Source organism: Aphelocoma coerulescens, chromosome 4, assembly GCF_041296385.1.
Source record: "Aphelocoma coerulescens isolate FSJ_1873_10779 chromosome 4, UR_Acoe_1.0, whole genome shotgun sequence".
NCBI classification, from domain to species: domain Eukaryota; kingdom Metazoa; phylum Chordata; class Aves; order Passeriformes; family Corvidae; genus Aphelocoma; species Aphelocoma coerulescens.
The window spans coordinates 23,513,262-23,530,016 of record NC_091017.1 but is presented as its reverse complement, the minus strand read 5'-3'; the positions used below and the strand labels follow the sequence as shown (position 1 = coordinate 23,530,016).

At 41.8% G+C, this 16,755-nt stretch overlaps 1 protein-coding gene across 4 annotated transcripts in view; it reads left to right on the top strand.

Annotated features, from left to right (window-relative positions):
- The window catches only part of HPGDS (hematopoietic prostaglandin D synthase), a 31,793-nt gene that overhangs the window by 11,287 nt on the left and 3,751 nt on the right, over positions 1-16,755 (top strand). For 2 of the 4 annotated variants that reach the window (XM_069013087.1, XM_069013085.1), the window contains exons 2-4: positions 1,360-1,503; positions 12,625-12,717; positions 14,720-14,829. In XM_069013087.1, coding sequence (XP_068869188.1) covers positions 1,371-1,503; positions 12,625-12,717; positions 14,720-14,829 — 336 coding nt within the window. In that variant the 5' untranslated portion in view covers positions 1,360-1,370. The remainder of the gene's footprint in view (positions 1-1,359; positions 1,504-12,624; positions 12,718-14,719; positions 14,830-16,755) is intronic. The other 2 variants (XM_069013086.1, XM_069013088.1) reach the window with 1 other exon arrangement.

Here is a 16,755-nt window from a genome sequence, read left to right as displayed (position 1 = left end):
GTGTTTTCTTTTTGCTTTTGCTACTTGGAGGACAGAAGTTACGTGCTTTGACTTTAGAGAAGCAAGCGTCAAAAGCAGTTTGCTCTTTTCAGTGTAAGTGTATGCTTTTCTATTTCTGAAGGAAGAACTTCTCCATCTAAAATGAAAGCTGATGATGTATCTCCTTAGGCACATGTTTTCAAGGCAAGATGACTAAACGGGGTTGTTTCTACTATGAGATTATGTGGTAGCACTTACTCATTAAAAAAGAAAAATGAGATTTCCCTTTTTGTCTTCGTGCAGATGATCGGTGTTCCAGGCTTTCTTACTAAACATCTTACTTTTCTTACTTTCTTACATAAACATCTATAGCTCTGATGGATATAAAAGACTGGTAAATGCAGTGTCTACTTTAAGGCAAAAATGAGAAAGGGTTTTCCTTTGGGTGAGGAGGCAGATGGTTGTTTTACTATCCTTCAGCCAGCACATTCAAATCTCAGCTGAGCTCTCTTTTTAAAGTGCTATGTGTAAATGCTTACCCTTTGGTTTAAAGCAGCCTTATCTGTTCACCTTTCCTGTACCATCCTTGCTGTACAATCAAACTCGCAAATACTTTCTTTTGTTGCCTGTTATCCTGGGAAACAAATAGAGCCTTCCCGTTATGTGACTCCTAATTGGAACTGAAGGGAAAAAAATAAATCACATGAAAACCTAAAAAAGTTATTTCAAGTTTTCTTTTGGCTTCTGTACAAGAAACTGAAAATTCAATGATGATTTTCTCAAAGCAACACTGTAGCCTGGTTTCCATAGCAAATTTTTCTTCTAAAATAATTTTTGTGCAATAGCTTACACAACTAGGATAATAATTGATCACAAGAGTTTGGTAATTCTCATGATTTGGTCTTGGATGAAGGTCTCCATAAGCAGGAGGGGCTGAGGAGGGCAGGCCTGAACAAAATTGCTGCTAAAGATAACAATTGTCTTCTGGTACAGAATATGATTTTAGATTTGAACTCTGGGAAAAAAAAGGCAGAAACCCCTTTATTAAAAATGGCCTGAACTTGGAGTCAAGGGAAATAAATGAAAGCTGAAAGTTCCTAAGACATCTAAAAAAAAAAATCAAGCCAGCTTTCTAGAGACACACAAGGAGGAACTGCAGGTTCAGCTGTCCTTGTCCACATCTGTGTGCGCTGTGGCTGACAAATGCAGAACAAAAAGGTGTGAGCAATGCAACGATTGCAAAGTACAACACACCACGGCTTGGTGTAATACTTCCTTTGCATTGTACAAGCATGTCTGTCAAAAGCAAGCATACAGAGTGGTTTTGTAAAAAGGGAGTTGAGTTAACCCTCTCTAAAGCAACTCTGTCCCCCCTCCCAGCAGGGCCCAGCATGCCGCAGTACAAGCTCACCTACTTCAACCTGCGAGGACGAGCAGAGATCAGCCGCTACCTCTTTGCCTACTCGGGCAAGGAGTATGAAGACCACAGGATAGAAGCTGCAGACTGGCCCAAAATCAAGCCAAGTGAGTAGCACGGGTTCTCATAGCCAAAGTTCTACTAGAAATGCTGTCAAAAAGAAAAGCGATTGATGAGGTACCTGTATGTTTCATGAGCAGAAATACACCTAATTTCTGGCTTTAATTAAGGCTATGAGAGTTTTAAAGTGAGACACCCAAAATGTCATTGCTGATGCTCTCACAGGAGACCGGATCCAAACCTTCAGACAATCTGAAATGATTTACCTGCTGTCATCCAGCTGGCCTTTTACTCCTGATCAATTCAGTACAGCTTTTGTGTACTTAAAGAAAACCAAATGAGTGTTGATCTCAGCTTCTCTGGATAATTTGATCTCAAAGACCACACCTCAGCCTTCACCCTGGGTTTAGAAAGCCAAATAGGAAAGAAGTATCAGGAAGGACACTCCTTGCAACCTGAAAGGTCTTCACAGAGAAAAAGTGATGAGAAAACAAAAAGTCAGTTGATATAGCAAAGAAAAAAACAAAAGGATCAAAAGAGGTACTAGAAAATAATTATTCCTTAGAATAAACCCTTCCAGACCTTCCAGAAGTACCCTGCAGGCTATTGTACCCCGTTCATTTAATGTCTTTTAGTTTAAGTAACCTCTTTCCAGCTTTTAAAGGTATTTGTTATTTCTGTTCATTAAATTAGCCTTAGTTCAAATGAAACAGGTCTGGAGTTTGAAGACTCAGGGTGTGAAATCAGAGAAATCCATGTGTTCATTTCATGGATTAGGCCTGTATTTGGCTACATGGACTATGACTTTCACATCCAGAATGAAGAGTAGTGCCTTTAGTTTAGGGAAAAGACACAGCAAATGCACAGCGTGATTTCTGTTAATGAAGCAATGTTTCTTGATAAGCTTTCACACCATTTAGTAAGCCCAGCCAGCAAGCTACCAGGTTTTTCCAGGGTGCAAATTTTGTAGGTTTGGTCTTCTCTGTTTGCAGTGACTTGAATGATAAACACCCAAACAGAGCTGTAATCCAAGTGGCCATTGAAACCTTCAGTGGTGCTCAAGCCTAGAAAACACTGGCAAAAATCCACAGAGAGGAATAAGAAGCAGTGGAACTGGGATGTTTTCAGCTAGGAATGACTGCCTTTGGAAACCTTTTCCTTAGGAGAGCTTAAGCCAGTTGACCACGTGGTACAGCTTATTTCTCTTTCACTGCAGTTCTCAGGGAAGCAGGGTAGAAACTAAAGGTGAGATTAAGAATTCAGATGACCTGAGGAAAGCTCTGCATAGGCTTTTCGTACTTAATTACACACATATTCACACATATGCACACTCATTTCAGGACTTTTGTCCTGAAACAAAGTTGAGCATATAAGCAAAGTATATGTTTATGTAGAGTTTTGTATACTGATTTCTTAAGTAAGACAAATTAAAAAGACAAAAGCATAATTAGTCACTTACAGGGTGCAGAGGCATTCACATTCTAGGACAAGGTGTTCTAACAGCAGATATGTCAGACAAGGTAAAAGCATTGCATCACTTTTGAATATTGTTGATGATCCCAGTCTCTGAACAGCACAAGAAACAATGCAGGAAAATTCTTCCTATGCTTTTCTTCAGTGCTCTCTCCACAAACCTCCCAGTGAAGCTTTATGTATACAGGACTTGTTCACTACAGTGAATGTCCAGCTGCAGCACCATTACCACAAAAACACTGGGAGCAGAGACACCCTAGAAATCTTAAGCTACACAATTTATAACTGTATTGGCTGCATTAATGGATGCTTTTGTTTCCCTTTCTGTGCTCTGAAGAGTTTGCTAGCAGGCTTACCAAGGGTTAATTAACATTTTTCATTTTCTCTGTGTAATGGCTTTTCCTAGCAGCCTCTATAACTGATCCCTAGATGAAATTGCGCAGCAGATAAGAAGTTTAGTAAAATGTGGAGGCTGCCACTCTACGATTTGTGAAGTCATCTGTGCAAAATTTATGCTGGCCTAAGAGTTCTTTGAATTTCATGCATGTGTAGACACCTTGTCAGTCAGTGGATGGGAACTGGAGTGTACCCTGCTAATTGACCAGGAAAACATACACCTACACAGAAACGGTTTGGTGTGTATCTGAAAGTGCTGTCACATCTTATGGCAGCAGGCTAAACTTTTGCTCTTCAAATCTCCCTGAAGCCTAGCTCTAGCACCAAAGTAATGGTGCCATCTGCCACCACGGACATCGGCATTACAGACAACAAGCAGTTAAGAGGTTTGCCAATTAGAACAAGAGTAAAGGTTTCTTGCGTGCATAAAAGTGTAATGCTGCTTAAGTAAATTGTCTGGAGATCACCTAGCTGATGACTACCTCCTCCTCCTTTGTGAGGTGTTTCTCATGGTTACTCACAGTATTTCCAGACAAAATGTTCTCCCGCAGGCGAATCATTGAGCAAAACACTGAATCAAAGGTAGCAACAGGGCTTTGGAATAAGCAGCCTTAACTGTTCAACAAGACCGATAGCCAATGCCCCAATCTGCCCTAGGGCACCTAAACCCTGACTTTGCAGGCTGTGACTCAACACGAGAAACAGTTGTCTCCTGGACAGGGAGTAGGTTTGTACAGGCTTTGTCTGCCTTCACACTACGAATGTTGCATACAGCATTTCTCTTATGGAAAACAAGCCTTGCATTCTCTGCAATCCTGAGTTTTCAAAATGTGCCTCAGCTTTTTCCACAGAGACATGTTTTGAAGATGAAAATGCACCAGGGATCAGGATGCTTGCCTGCAAAGTTAAACTACTGCTGTGTTCAAAAAGTAAATGTGAAATGAGATCCATCCAACCCATTGCATATACAAAGGCATAGTTCACTCTGCTGAGAATTCTTCTGCACCACTCTCATTCGTATCTGTATTCAGATCTTTTATATGAAGCTTTTTTTCCCCTCTTACTTCTGCTGAACTGGGTCTGCCTTAGAAAGAAGAGAAATAATAGACTCCAGTCAGTCTCATCCTGGTGAAAACCAAAGGGTGGTTAGTGTTTAGCAATGATAAAGGATAAAGAATTACAGCTGCATTTGACATGACAGTAGTTAAAGTAATAGCAATTTAGTACACAGCTTATTTTGTAGCCCTCAAAAATCACCAAAATTGGTCCAATTAATTGAACTAATTACATAATTATATATTGAGGTGAGATTAAGAAATACCAGACAAACTACTATGCACACTTGCATACACCATGTTTGCCTTTACCCACTTGCCTATGAAAGATCTGGAACCAGTTTTGACTGCAGTCTGCAAGCACAATGTGATGTCCCTCTTTTTAAAAACTTCAAGTATGATGAAGCAAGATAAACAAAAAAATACTTAGGGAAGAAGTTTGGGCAAGAGAACGCTTCATGTTTCTTGAGCTAATAAGGAACAAATTGAATAATTCAAGGTTGTCTAAGAGCACAAGGAGTCAGGTCTCTGAGATCTGAGAGGATAAGTTTGCTTCAGCAGTTTTGTCAAAAGTAAAGTAAGGTTTTGCAACAAATACCAAGCCAGCCAAATCATCATACCATATAAACCAGGAAATACTGGCATTATTCTGAAGAAAAGACCTAGTTCTGTAAAAGTGATGGGAAAACAGAAAATCTGTGCCTAAAGATCAGTGTGCAGAAAAGCCATTTAGAAAGCAGACTTGCAGCTGCTGCAAGTTTAATATTTGACCTGAACTGAAGAGTGTGGTGGGGTTTGTTGTTTGTTTTGGCATTTTTCATGTGGCTGCCACCAATAAGCTGCAATCCTAATGTATCTTCAGGCAAATAAATAAGTCCTCCCTCCTGGAAATACTGTCCCACTTGATTTTGTTTACACCTAATGGTGCTGTTGTTGTGTATGCAAGGAAAGCCTTTTATAAAATAAGAACTTCTGTTATTTGGATTATACATGCTGAAATTAAAATTTCTGTAACTCAGCATTTCTTTTTTCCCCTTCTGACACTAATCAGATCATCTTTGGCAAATTTTCCAGTTGGTGATTTTGGGCAAGGACTGCAGTTTATAATAAAAACAGGTTTAAGGAAGCCAGTGTATAAGCATTGTCTTGCTTTAGCACATAATTTTTAAAATCAGACAAATATTAAGCAGCAGCTTTCCATAACTCTTCACTCTGTATAAGTGAATAATTATTTTAACAAGTAAACAAACTCATTCTTTACAATTCCTTTTGAACAGACTGACTTGACCATGCCCCCCTTTAAAGGGTAATCAATTCAAGATCTACAATAGGCTCATACAAGATCTCTATTTCCACACAATGGGCTCCTCACACAAAGCATCATTGCACTGACATAAGTCATGATGCAGCAGAAAATCCCCTGTAATGGTACACTAAGTTACCATCACCTTAGATATTAGGCTGGCAGGCAGCAAGAGCTTCTGATCTGTGTCTCCTTCAAGCAACTTGAAGCCAAGGCAATAACACAGACTTTATCATCATAGCAAAGGAGGCTTCTGCTGTACCGATGGCTGTAAACACCCCATGAACTGTTTAGGATGTGCAGAATGGTGCTTGAAAGGTGCTTAGGAAACCTGATGCACTAATGGTGCTGAAAATACTCCCAAGATAACAGGTGTTTCTCAAGATTTACCTGACAGCAGACAAAAATTCCTCAGGGGAGCAGTTGCCCTGCTTCCTGAATGACTTTCTGCTATGTAGCTCTAGCTAAAGTGTGTACATAGCTATCTTTGGGTAAAAAGTAGGGCTTAGCAAGAACTTACAAGGAGAATATGAGTTGTAATAGCACTGAACCTGGGCTGAGATTATATCAGAGCATCCTCCTCATCATTCTTTTCTAGAAGATTCAGATTCTAGGTACCTCCAGCTCTGGGCCTACCATTTTACAAGTGCCTTGATCCTCTGTCATCATAAAAAAAAATACATATTTCATATATTTCTTATTAGAAGATGCAAAGTATCTCAATACATTTGTTTCTCACAATCCAATTTAAATATGAATGGATAGGAAAAGCAGTTATGGTCAGTTTTCAAGGCAAAGGCAAGGCAAACTTATTTTGACACAGGTGTAGTGAGAAACATGACTGTGACATTTATTTTCCCCTATATTTGACTAATCCAGCTGCCTTATTATAGAGCCAATCTAAGCTTGATTACCAAACAATAATTATTCAGCTTTTGAGCAATAATCAAGTGCTTAAGCACAGCCTGCATTGCATCAACACCACAGACATTTACAACATGGGCAGGATGAGTCATGGGCAGGTCAGCACGGGGGAAATGGGGGAACATGTTGGAAGGACAGAACAGAAATGAGCAGAAGAAGAATAACGAAGAAGTTGAGTGAAAATAGAAGAAAGAGGCAAGGGAAGGAGAACATTAAGAGCTGTATCTGCACAGGGGAGAAGAGAGGTGAGAAGCACAGCACAGCACCAGCAGCTGACCAGCCTGGATGCCAGGCTTGGACAAAACTTTGCTCAACTCTGTTGTGTTTCCCCTCTCTGTCCCTGACAGAGGAACAGTCCCACAGGAGCACCACCCACACTGGGTCATGGCCAGGAGGACGAGTGAGGAGCTTGTGCTCAGAGGGAAGGCCTGAACACCAGTGAGAACCTACAGGCATGGCAGGATGCCAGCAGTTATCACAGCCCTTTGGGACTTGCTGGGGTGGAAATTAATTAAGGGATGTCCTTGCTTTTAACACACATCAGGCCTCATCTCCCCTTCTCAGCACCCAGCAGAGACCTTTATAAACACCACAGCTCTAGTCACAAAAGCCAACGAAAACTAAAATAGTATGAAAAGGAATTAATCCAATTCCTAAACACTGTACAGATACTTTAGTGAGATCTTCCTAAAACGAGAAGAGAGACTGCAGATCAGTCTGATGACTTGTCCTCTGTCAAGGTTTTCTTCATGGGAGGTGTAGTCTGTGGATTTCATTCCAGCATGAGATGCAAAAAAACCAATAAATAACCAACATAATATGAAAAGCAAGAATTTGCTGATAAAAGTTCAACGTAAAGAAGACTACAGGTTTAGTTATTCAAAAAAGAGGCTTTTTAAAAACCCTGTTTCTCTTTCCAGCCAGTTTTCAATCTAAATTTGGAAACCAGCACACACGTTCACAGTGCTTTGTACTTCAGATGAGCAGCAAAACAAGCAGGAACTAAATGGGAAAGGTCATATTTTGTGCATGCCTGAGAAATGACACTGTTTGCATGACGACAGCAATAGATTTTTCTGCTTTTCCTTCTCAAAATTTATTTTGAGTGGGAGTTGGAAACACTGTAAGACAACATTGTTTTGGAAAACATGGAAAGGACATCATATGGATACACAAGGATTTAAACTGGCGTAAGTATCAAGCAGCCCCCAAAACGATCGGGGTTAGAGAAAAGCCAGCAAAGTGACACTCACATCCTTCCAGCCTGCACTACTTTGGCATTACTGCTCAGCTGTAATGGCTCCGCAATGGATGGTGTTTATGCCTTGCCCCCATGACCTGGATTCTACCCAAAGAATAATCTCTCTCACACGCCAGCTTTTCACTTGCTTATCTGAAGTAGGAGCCTGGCGGGAACTGACTTAACTGCTCTGTTTATCTGGAGTCACACAAACCATGCTTTTCACCAAAACTGAGAAAACTTCAGCAGGTTTAGTACCATGCTTATACAATGGGGCATTTGGGCATCTCCAGAGGCTTCTCAACCATGTCAATGAGCAGAGTTGGGCCAAAAGCACCACAGGAGGTCCAAAGCAATCCACAGAAGCCCATATCCATGAGTCTAAGGGTAACACTACTTAAATCCATGTGCAGACAGGTTTCTGTTGTAGCTTGGAGCCCCTGGGGATATGGCCTGGATGCGGTTTTTGCAAGAGGCAAAGTCTCCAGTGGCCACATCGAGGTCATTTGTCAAACCCCAGCCTTACCTCCAGCAATCATCCAGTGTGAAGGCTTCTCACACCCTCCCTTGGGATGAGCTGTGTGACACAAATCCACTCCCCTCTTCTCCAGCTAGAAAAAGAAGATTCCAATTTTCAGAGAAAATGCACTCTTCCCCATAACAGCCAAACTAAGATATATAAAAAATCTCCTGGGAAAATTGTTATTTTAAGTTAAAAATGCTAAAAGATACTTTACAACAGGTTCCTAAAAATTTTGGCCATTACATGAATTTTAGATAATAACATTTCAAAGGAAAAGATTCTTTTTTCCTAAATTTTCCAGATTGAAAGCACAAGTTTATAAGCCATTATACCTTCTCCATAAATATGAAGGAGATACACTATAAATATTTTCTGCCCCTTGACTAGTCGTTGTTATTTTCTTCAGCTGTAAAGCAGCCTGAATATCTGCTGTGCTTTCTGGTGTTCAAGCATTGCATGCCCTGCATCTAAGAAGAAACAGCAGTTTTTTAAAATTATCTGCACAGCACGTGTACTTTCTTCAAACCTCTTAGAATTGCACTCATTTACAGCTTATTAACTCAATAATCAACAAAACCAGTGTATAATTGTATACATGCACTCTATCAGCTGGAAAAAAAATCTATGTTTACATAAAATCCCTTTTTTTTTCCTCTTCTTGATAAGAAAAAATTAAATAGCATTTGGAACACAGAAGAAAGGAAGGAACATCTATCATTTACCATATTTTATCCTTTATAGAGTCCATTGTTCAGTAATGATAGCAACAGATTTACTGCCTCCTAACAAAGCAAGCCCAAGTCTCATTATAAATCAGAGCATAAATACTTTTGGACATTATGCGACAACATACAATGAAGTCTGCTCTCATTTATTAATTTCATAATTGTATTAGGAATCTTGAAGTTGTATGTACACAAAACAAAGCTGTTGTTGTAGATTTCCAATTGCAAACTCAGTTTCTCTTTCAGAGAAGAATAAGCAGGTCTTAAAGAAAGTAGCTCAGCACTGAGGAGCAAGACATTCGTAGACATTACTCATGTTTTCAAGGAATGAATAGCAATTCCCTTAAACTCAGAAATGATCAGATTTCTTAGAAACAGAGCATGAGAGATGACTACCACTCTGCCAGTCAGTTGACTTTGACACCGTAAACCATGTCCTTCAGCTGTTCAGAAAGATGCTTCCCTCCTTTAGTTGTAATCAAGGATTTCTAAAAAAAACAACCAACCAACCCCCCAAAAATGTCCATAGAAACAAACTGGCTTTAATTTTGCTTGTAGTGACCCACAAAGTGAAACATCAGTCAAAGGTGGGATTTATAGACTTCTTCCACTGTATGTAAACACAGCAGCAAAAATATCTGTTGGTTTCTGGATGAAGCAATCCTGGTTTCACAGTTTCCCAACCTAAGCAGTGAGTGACAGTGTGTTTTGACAGCTATTGCCACAGACTGGCTTAGTCATATTGACCCTGCCAGAGCTGCATCACCCTATAGCATTCCTGCTGGGGCCTCCAAAAGAGGCTGCTTAACTCCTTCATGTGGGGAGCTATTATCCCTGCTCTGGCTGCACTTTTGCTGTTCCCTGTTGTCAGGCATTGTTGTAGATCCCTGTGTGGTCTGGAGGGTATCTGGAGCAGGCTGCAGGCTGACCACACTGGCACATCCAGCAGTCACACCTGCTCTCATCTCCTCTACTTGTGCTGGCCTGAAAGATGTGCTTTACATAAGCAAACATTGTTAACATCTCTGCTGCTTTGGAGCAGTGATGCTCAGGGCACTCTGCACCACTAACCCACAGAGCAGAACCAAGGCTCTTCTCATTTTCATAGCCAGAGAGCTTTCCTGTTAAACATTCGGGGATACAACTTGTCATCTCTCAATGATTCTCAACGAAACAAAACATGGACTTGCCATGACCTTGCTGCTCTCTGGATAATAAAAATTTGAAGTCTTCTGCACAAGAAGTCTATTATTGCTTCAATAACAACCAGCAGAGCCTGCTTTCTCCCTGGGGTACAGCAGCTAATGCTCATTGAACTCTCCTGCTTCTGCTAGTCATCAGCATCCAAATTTACACCGACTTCACACACTTCCCAGTGTGCTGAACTTAAGGAAAAAAAAATGGTGTCATGAGTGCTGTGTTCAGATACAGTGACATTTTATTGTGCCATAAATTGAGTCTCTCCTGATGGGAGAGAATTTGCTGAAAGTCCTTGCAAAGAGTTTAAAAGATAAAGCGAGACGTCTTCTGTAGTTTCAATGCTTCTAGATAGTTGTTTATTAAGTCTTATCAGAGGAACTGAGCCACTAGCGTGACCCAGGTACAGCATGGAAGGAGGAAAAGTAGAAGTGAGAGCGAGAAAGACTGATTATCAAGATTTACACAGCCTTTTAAAGACATTTTAACCAATAGTTACTAAAAACGTACATTATTTTCACTTTCTTACCAATTATTCAGTAACACGACTAGGAACTGCGGAATTTTCTATCCAATCAATCCAAACTACTTTTACTGCAAAATATGGAGTGGTAGAAGAAGGAGAAGAAGGTCTAGAGAACAACAGCAACCCTCCATTTTGATACTTCTTACTCTTATCTATTTACTATAAAGAGAAGCTAAAACCTCTAAATTTTTCACCCTATGACAATCTTACATAGTAGTCGATCACCTAATTCACACCACTCTATTTTCTAGCTGTTGTCTAACTGTTGGTAATTTTTTCCAAGGTTTAAAACTACACCAGTGGTGTCCAGGGGGGTAAAAACCCTTAAAAACAGGCAGAGAAATATTCTCGGCACTCTGGGTTCCTACAATACAGAAAAAAAAAAAAAACAAAGAAAAAAGGCACAGAGGAGTCCTGTATGTCTTGTGCAACTGCAGCATTCATGTTGCAGATCAAGATTTAACATCTAAGATCCTGTACCTAATGTGATTCACACACTGCATGCTAAACCACAGAGCAACTGGCAGTGCTCATCATTTATGAAGTTGCCTTGCTAAACAGTTATAAATGCTTAAGGTTTCATTATTTTCCCCTTTCCACTAAGAACTAAAAATCCTCATGGAACAGAGGTGTCATTCCAGCTGCCCTGTAAAGACAGTTCTCCTGGGTTTGAAAGCTCCTTGCATGCTTCCAATGTTCTCACTTTTCCACTATCACCTTTTTACATCACAGGATAGTCTTAAAATGGATATAAATGTTAACTATATAAAGTGTAATGCAGATGAAAACTGGGTACAAAGCATTTAGCTATGATCAGCACTTGCAGTCACGTACTTGGAGACAGCATCCTTGGAAATGCAGACATTTACAGTTCCCTCAGTGAACAGCACCAGGTTCCCACAAGCAGATTCTCACTGCCCTAAACACGACAGTTTTGCCCAGATTAAGCTTTGCTCCAAGATTCCAGTTCCATTTTATATCATGCCAGCAGCTTCTCTGAAACACAGCAAAACAGCAGTCCAAGTTTCCACGTAACTATGAAATTAATAACAGAAAAATAAGATTGATTTCTTATCTCACGCTCCCTTACAGATATCCATGACACCTGCTTAGTTTTTCTTTCCCTATACTTGAAGTCTGGAGGCTTCTTCCCCGTAACTGACTGAATTTTTTTTTTGAATGCAAGCCACATCAGCTAAATTTGAGTATCTTTTTAGCGTTTGTAGTTCAGTATGAAAGATATATTTGTCTCAGTGATGACTGCTGAGTGAAATGCCCTGTCATGATGTAAGTTCTGAAACACAGATGCTTCTCTGAATCACTGCTTCTGCATTTAAAACAACCATAAATTTAGAACATCTTGTAGTCTTTGCCCAATCTGTAGCTTCATGCCCCAGTTGGATCCTGCACTATGAAATCTTCAGTAGTACTCTACTTAACCTTGGCAGTCACTTTCCTGGGGAAGAAAAAGCAGGAGAGAGAAGGAAAGACTAATACTCCATGAAAAGTTTCCCTATATAAAGAGCTCTGGATGTATAGGAGCACATTTGGCCTCTGCAGCACAAAGCTAGAAAATAGGAAATGCAACACCTGGTTTCTATGCTATAGTTGCCTTCATGCAGTGCAATCTGATTACATCCTTAGCCTTTTTGTTTTTAGTCCATGCATTTCTCCACAGAAGGAGTGTGAAACTGTTAAGTGCTGTAACAATGCATACCCTCTGAGTGGTAAAACTACAGCTGTCACAGACTTCCACTGTTAATGACTGTGATTTAACTTTTGGTTGTTTTTTCTTTCTCCTCCAAGCTATCCCATTTGGCAAACTCCCCATTCTGGAAGTAGATGGAGTTATCATTCACCAGAGCCTGGCAATGGCAAGATACCTTGCCAGAGAATCAGGTAACGTATCTTTGACTATTTTCTTTCTCTCTTTTGAACTCACATTTAATGCTCAGGTAAAAATACGTCCACAGTAAAAACAGAAACAAACCAACAGTTTGGCAAGCCTAACCATGCAGAAGTCAACACCAGCATGGCAAAAATGGAACCAGTGCCTGGGGTTTGGGCTGACTTCTCCAGCCAGTACACTTTATTCACCTGTCTCTGCACGACAGAAAGCACATACCTGTGGTTTCCCTAAGGCTGCCAGGGCAGTTTCCCGTAAAGCTAAACCTTGAGCTGCCAGGCTAACCAGAGAGATGACCAGGAGGAAGAGGTTTTGGAAGCATTAGAGATTATCACAGCAGGCAGAGAACTCTGAAGCAGATTTAGGCAACAATTCTGGGCTAGCAGAGAGATTAGAGGAGATGGTGACATCACTTGCATCTTTAAATACTTACACGCTGTAGAAGTACACAACCAGTTAGATAAAATGATATAAGACTTAGCAATGCAAGTAATCAAAGAGAGTGGCCAGGCTTTGCTTTAGGTCAAAAAGCTGTCATTCAACACCATCTGCAAAATTGGTCTGGCTGAAGGCAGATGTGTCCATGGCATGCCGGACATCAGCAAATTGAAGAGGGGGGCTGGGAAGCAAGTACTATCCTACTTTTTTATGCTGTGAGCAAATGGATGTAGCCTGCCTTTCAGAATATCTCCCATTTTCTAACTGAGGAAAGAAGCAGAAGTTCACAGCATTATTCTTCAAGGCACTAGCACAGCATGTTTTCAAGCATGTCTGCAATACTCTGTTCCTGCCCATTTCCTCCAGCTTTGATATAATCTACTCCTTGCAAGAGAGGAGAATGAGGAAAGCCCACCTGGTGATGAAAAACAGTGGGAAAGCCTGCCTTCCACACAAGATTCCTCCCTCCCTGGCTCCTGTTGGGAGGCTGACCTGGAGCCATGCTCCTTTTGCAGTCTGAAGTTCAGACTTTTTTCAGTTGACTTGCACCAGTGACAAAGGCTTGGGATCTGGAGCACACTCAGACCATGCTGTGCTCTTTCCAGCATTACTCATGCTGTCAGCTACAGCAGGAAAAAGAGCACACAGGAAAGGAGAAAAATATATTTTCAAGTTCATTGTGAAAACTTGCTAGTGCTGCCACTAAGTCAGCAAACACGTCACTAATCCTTTAAAATCAAGAAATGGCATTTTTAAGTGCCCAACACCAACAACTCTTAGCTGAAGGATCACAGAACTTGAGGCCCAGTAGGAGAGGCACAACCTTCACCTTCAAAAGCACAAAGTTTCAGTAAGGGAGATGACCTGGCAGAGGTAGGGCATGCAGTTTGTGATTCAAACCTGCACAAAGGTGAAACATAAACACAAGTCTGTGAAGTGAAAGTGAGGGAGAAAAAGTAGAACCATTAAGGGAACTGCAGGAAAGCCAGAGAACTACAGGGGAGAAAAGCAGATTTGTAAACAAGACAAAGTTTGGCTGATGTCCCTGATTACAATGGAAGAATAAAAAGTAAGTGGAAGGTCGTGAAAATGTTCTGAATGAGGCTGAACGAGCACGGTATAAGGAGAAAGAAGCAGACTTTCACAGGTGCACTTTTGGAGAACTTGTTGACCAAAATGTAAAGACCATGAGATGGAGAAGGACATTGAAAGCTGGGATGGGGAAAGATTAAAGGAAAGGAATTTGTGCTGACCCTCACTGAATGTGCCAGGACGGTGGAAAGCAGAGAGGGTAAAGAAACAATGTTCAGGCTGTGGGCTCAGGTACTGGATAGACCAACTCACTACCTTGGATGGCTGTAAGAGGCCAGAGATGGAAAAAAGCAAAGGTAGATGAGATGGCACCTGGATGCAAGGAGTCAAATCCATGTTGTTAGCATCAAAAAGACCCGGAGAATATGAATTTTTATGGAAATGTTCCCAGAGTTTACCTTTGGGGTATCAAAAACTCCTGCTGACACTGTCTCTAACCTCCCTTCATATGCTTGCTTCCCACAGGTCTGGCAGGCCGGACACCTGTGGAACAGGCTTTAGCTGATGCCATTGTGGACACCATCGATGATTTCATGACGCTGTTCCCTTGGGCAGAGAAAAACCAGGACGTGAGAGTAAGGCAATCACTAATTTAAACAGAGACAGCAAGTAAGCCATGGCCCTGTATCTGAGCATCTCCTCTTGAGACACTGACGGGTGTCAGCCACTGGGTCCATCAGCAAAGCTGGGCCAGTGGAGCTCTGTGGTTCTTCCTTGAGGCTGATCCCACCTCCTCCTTCACCAGGTTGTTTTCACCCTTGGTGGAAACTCTGAGGCCATCATGAGCTGCCCCTCACTAGTGCAGCTTGAACCAAGGATGTGCCTACAACGAACTGCTCTTCAAAAGGGCAAAGATGAGACACTTCCACCCCAGCTGGCGCTGTGGAATTCCTCTCTCTTGTCACAAGGAGCTTGTGCTCAAATCCTTCTGCCAACTCAATAAGATAAGCCCCATCCCATCCTTTAGTGCTTCTGCATTTTGATTTCCTCTAGGTGTTCAGTAAGTATCAGTCTTTAATAACATCACCTACCACGGACAACTGCTTGTCAGTCACCAAAGCAGTGTAGGACAGCGGGCACTGCTAAACAGGGCAGGTAGCACAGCACTCACTGTGCTCTTCAGATGTCACAGCCCACCTTGGTCCTCTGCAGTGCTTCTGACAGCAGGCTATGGTGCCATGGCTACTTTAACACACCATCATGGGCTTGTCCTACAGCATTTGGGGTTTCTTTTGGCATCAGTGGCTCTCACCAGAATCCCAAAAGCAAGCACACACATCAGTTGCTGGGAGAAGAAGGCCATGGGTAAGTTCACTCCAGCGTTAGAATGGCTCTGCACAGCTCTGACCTGAGCAGATAACCACACCCTCTTAGGGAAGTGGAGGTGTAACAACAGGTCTCACTGTAAACTGCCAGTGCAGCCACCTTCCATTTATTCAAAGGTAGCATTTCTGATCATTTAGTGTATCTTATTGCAGAGACCACAGAGTAAAAAATGGTGCCCCAAACCATTAAATAATAAAGAAACAATATGAAAGTGCTCTGAAATCTTGTAGGGGGAAATCTGAAAGCATATTTGGAGCTTTAGTACTTAAAAGTGTGAATTACTTAGATTTCCTAGTGATTTCCTAAAGTTTCCTAGTTTGGGGAGGGTAAGCTGACTCACGAGTTTTAATCATTTCAGAAGAGCCACACTCCTGCTGATGTGCTGGTACAGAGGCAGCACTGCTGCTCCCCCATGGGGAAGCTCCTGTTGTAACTCCTGCGGGTCTCCCAGCTCATACTCAAGCACTTCTCCAAAAAAGGACCCAGACCGTGTCACCAATGATTAATTTAAACGGGAAGAGCTTGCAGCCAACTCCTGTGTGCCCATCCGCACGTATGCATGCAAGGTTATGTGCTGGGGCCAAGTATGATCGGGAATTTCACTTTCCCAGACTCTCCCAACGCTGTCCTCCCTCTCTCCTCCCGGGTCCGCTGCCACCACCTTGTGGTCGAAGTGGCATCTCATGGTCTCACCAGGCCAGATTTAAGTCAGTTACACACACACTGAAGTCAGAACACCTCCCCAGGCCTGACCAGTGCTCACAGGAACACACACCCCAGAGATGGTGAGAGGAAGTGTTACGCCATCTAGCCAGTAGCAAAGAGAAATCAAAGAAAAGTAGGGGAGCAGAGCTGGAAGCTGCCTATGGAAGCTCCCTCCGTGCCAGGCACAGACTCTCCCTTCACCCCACATTCCCTAAAACATAGCTGGCATTGCAAGAGCTTTGCACTCACCACAGCAGAGCTCCAGGGCTGAGATGAGCAGGTTCTGCCACTCCAGAAGAGTGTTCCCATCAGCTTCTCAGCTTGGCTGTGCACTTCTGTAGTTGGGGACGATTGTTACCATCATGACCACACAATAGTTTGGGGTTTTCTTTGCAGGGTGAAACAGTGGGGAGGGGATCACTTACCTAAAAGAAAGGAAATACTACAACCCAGGGCACAGATATGAGATT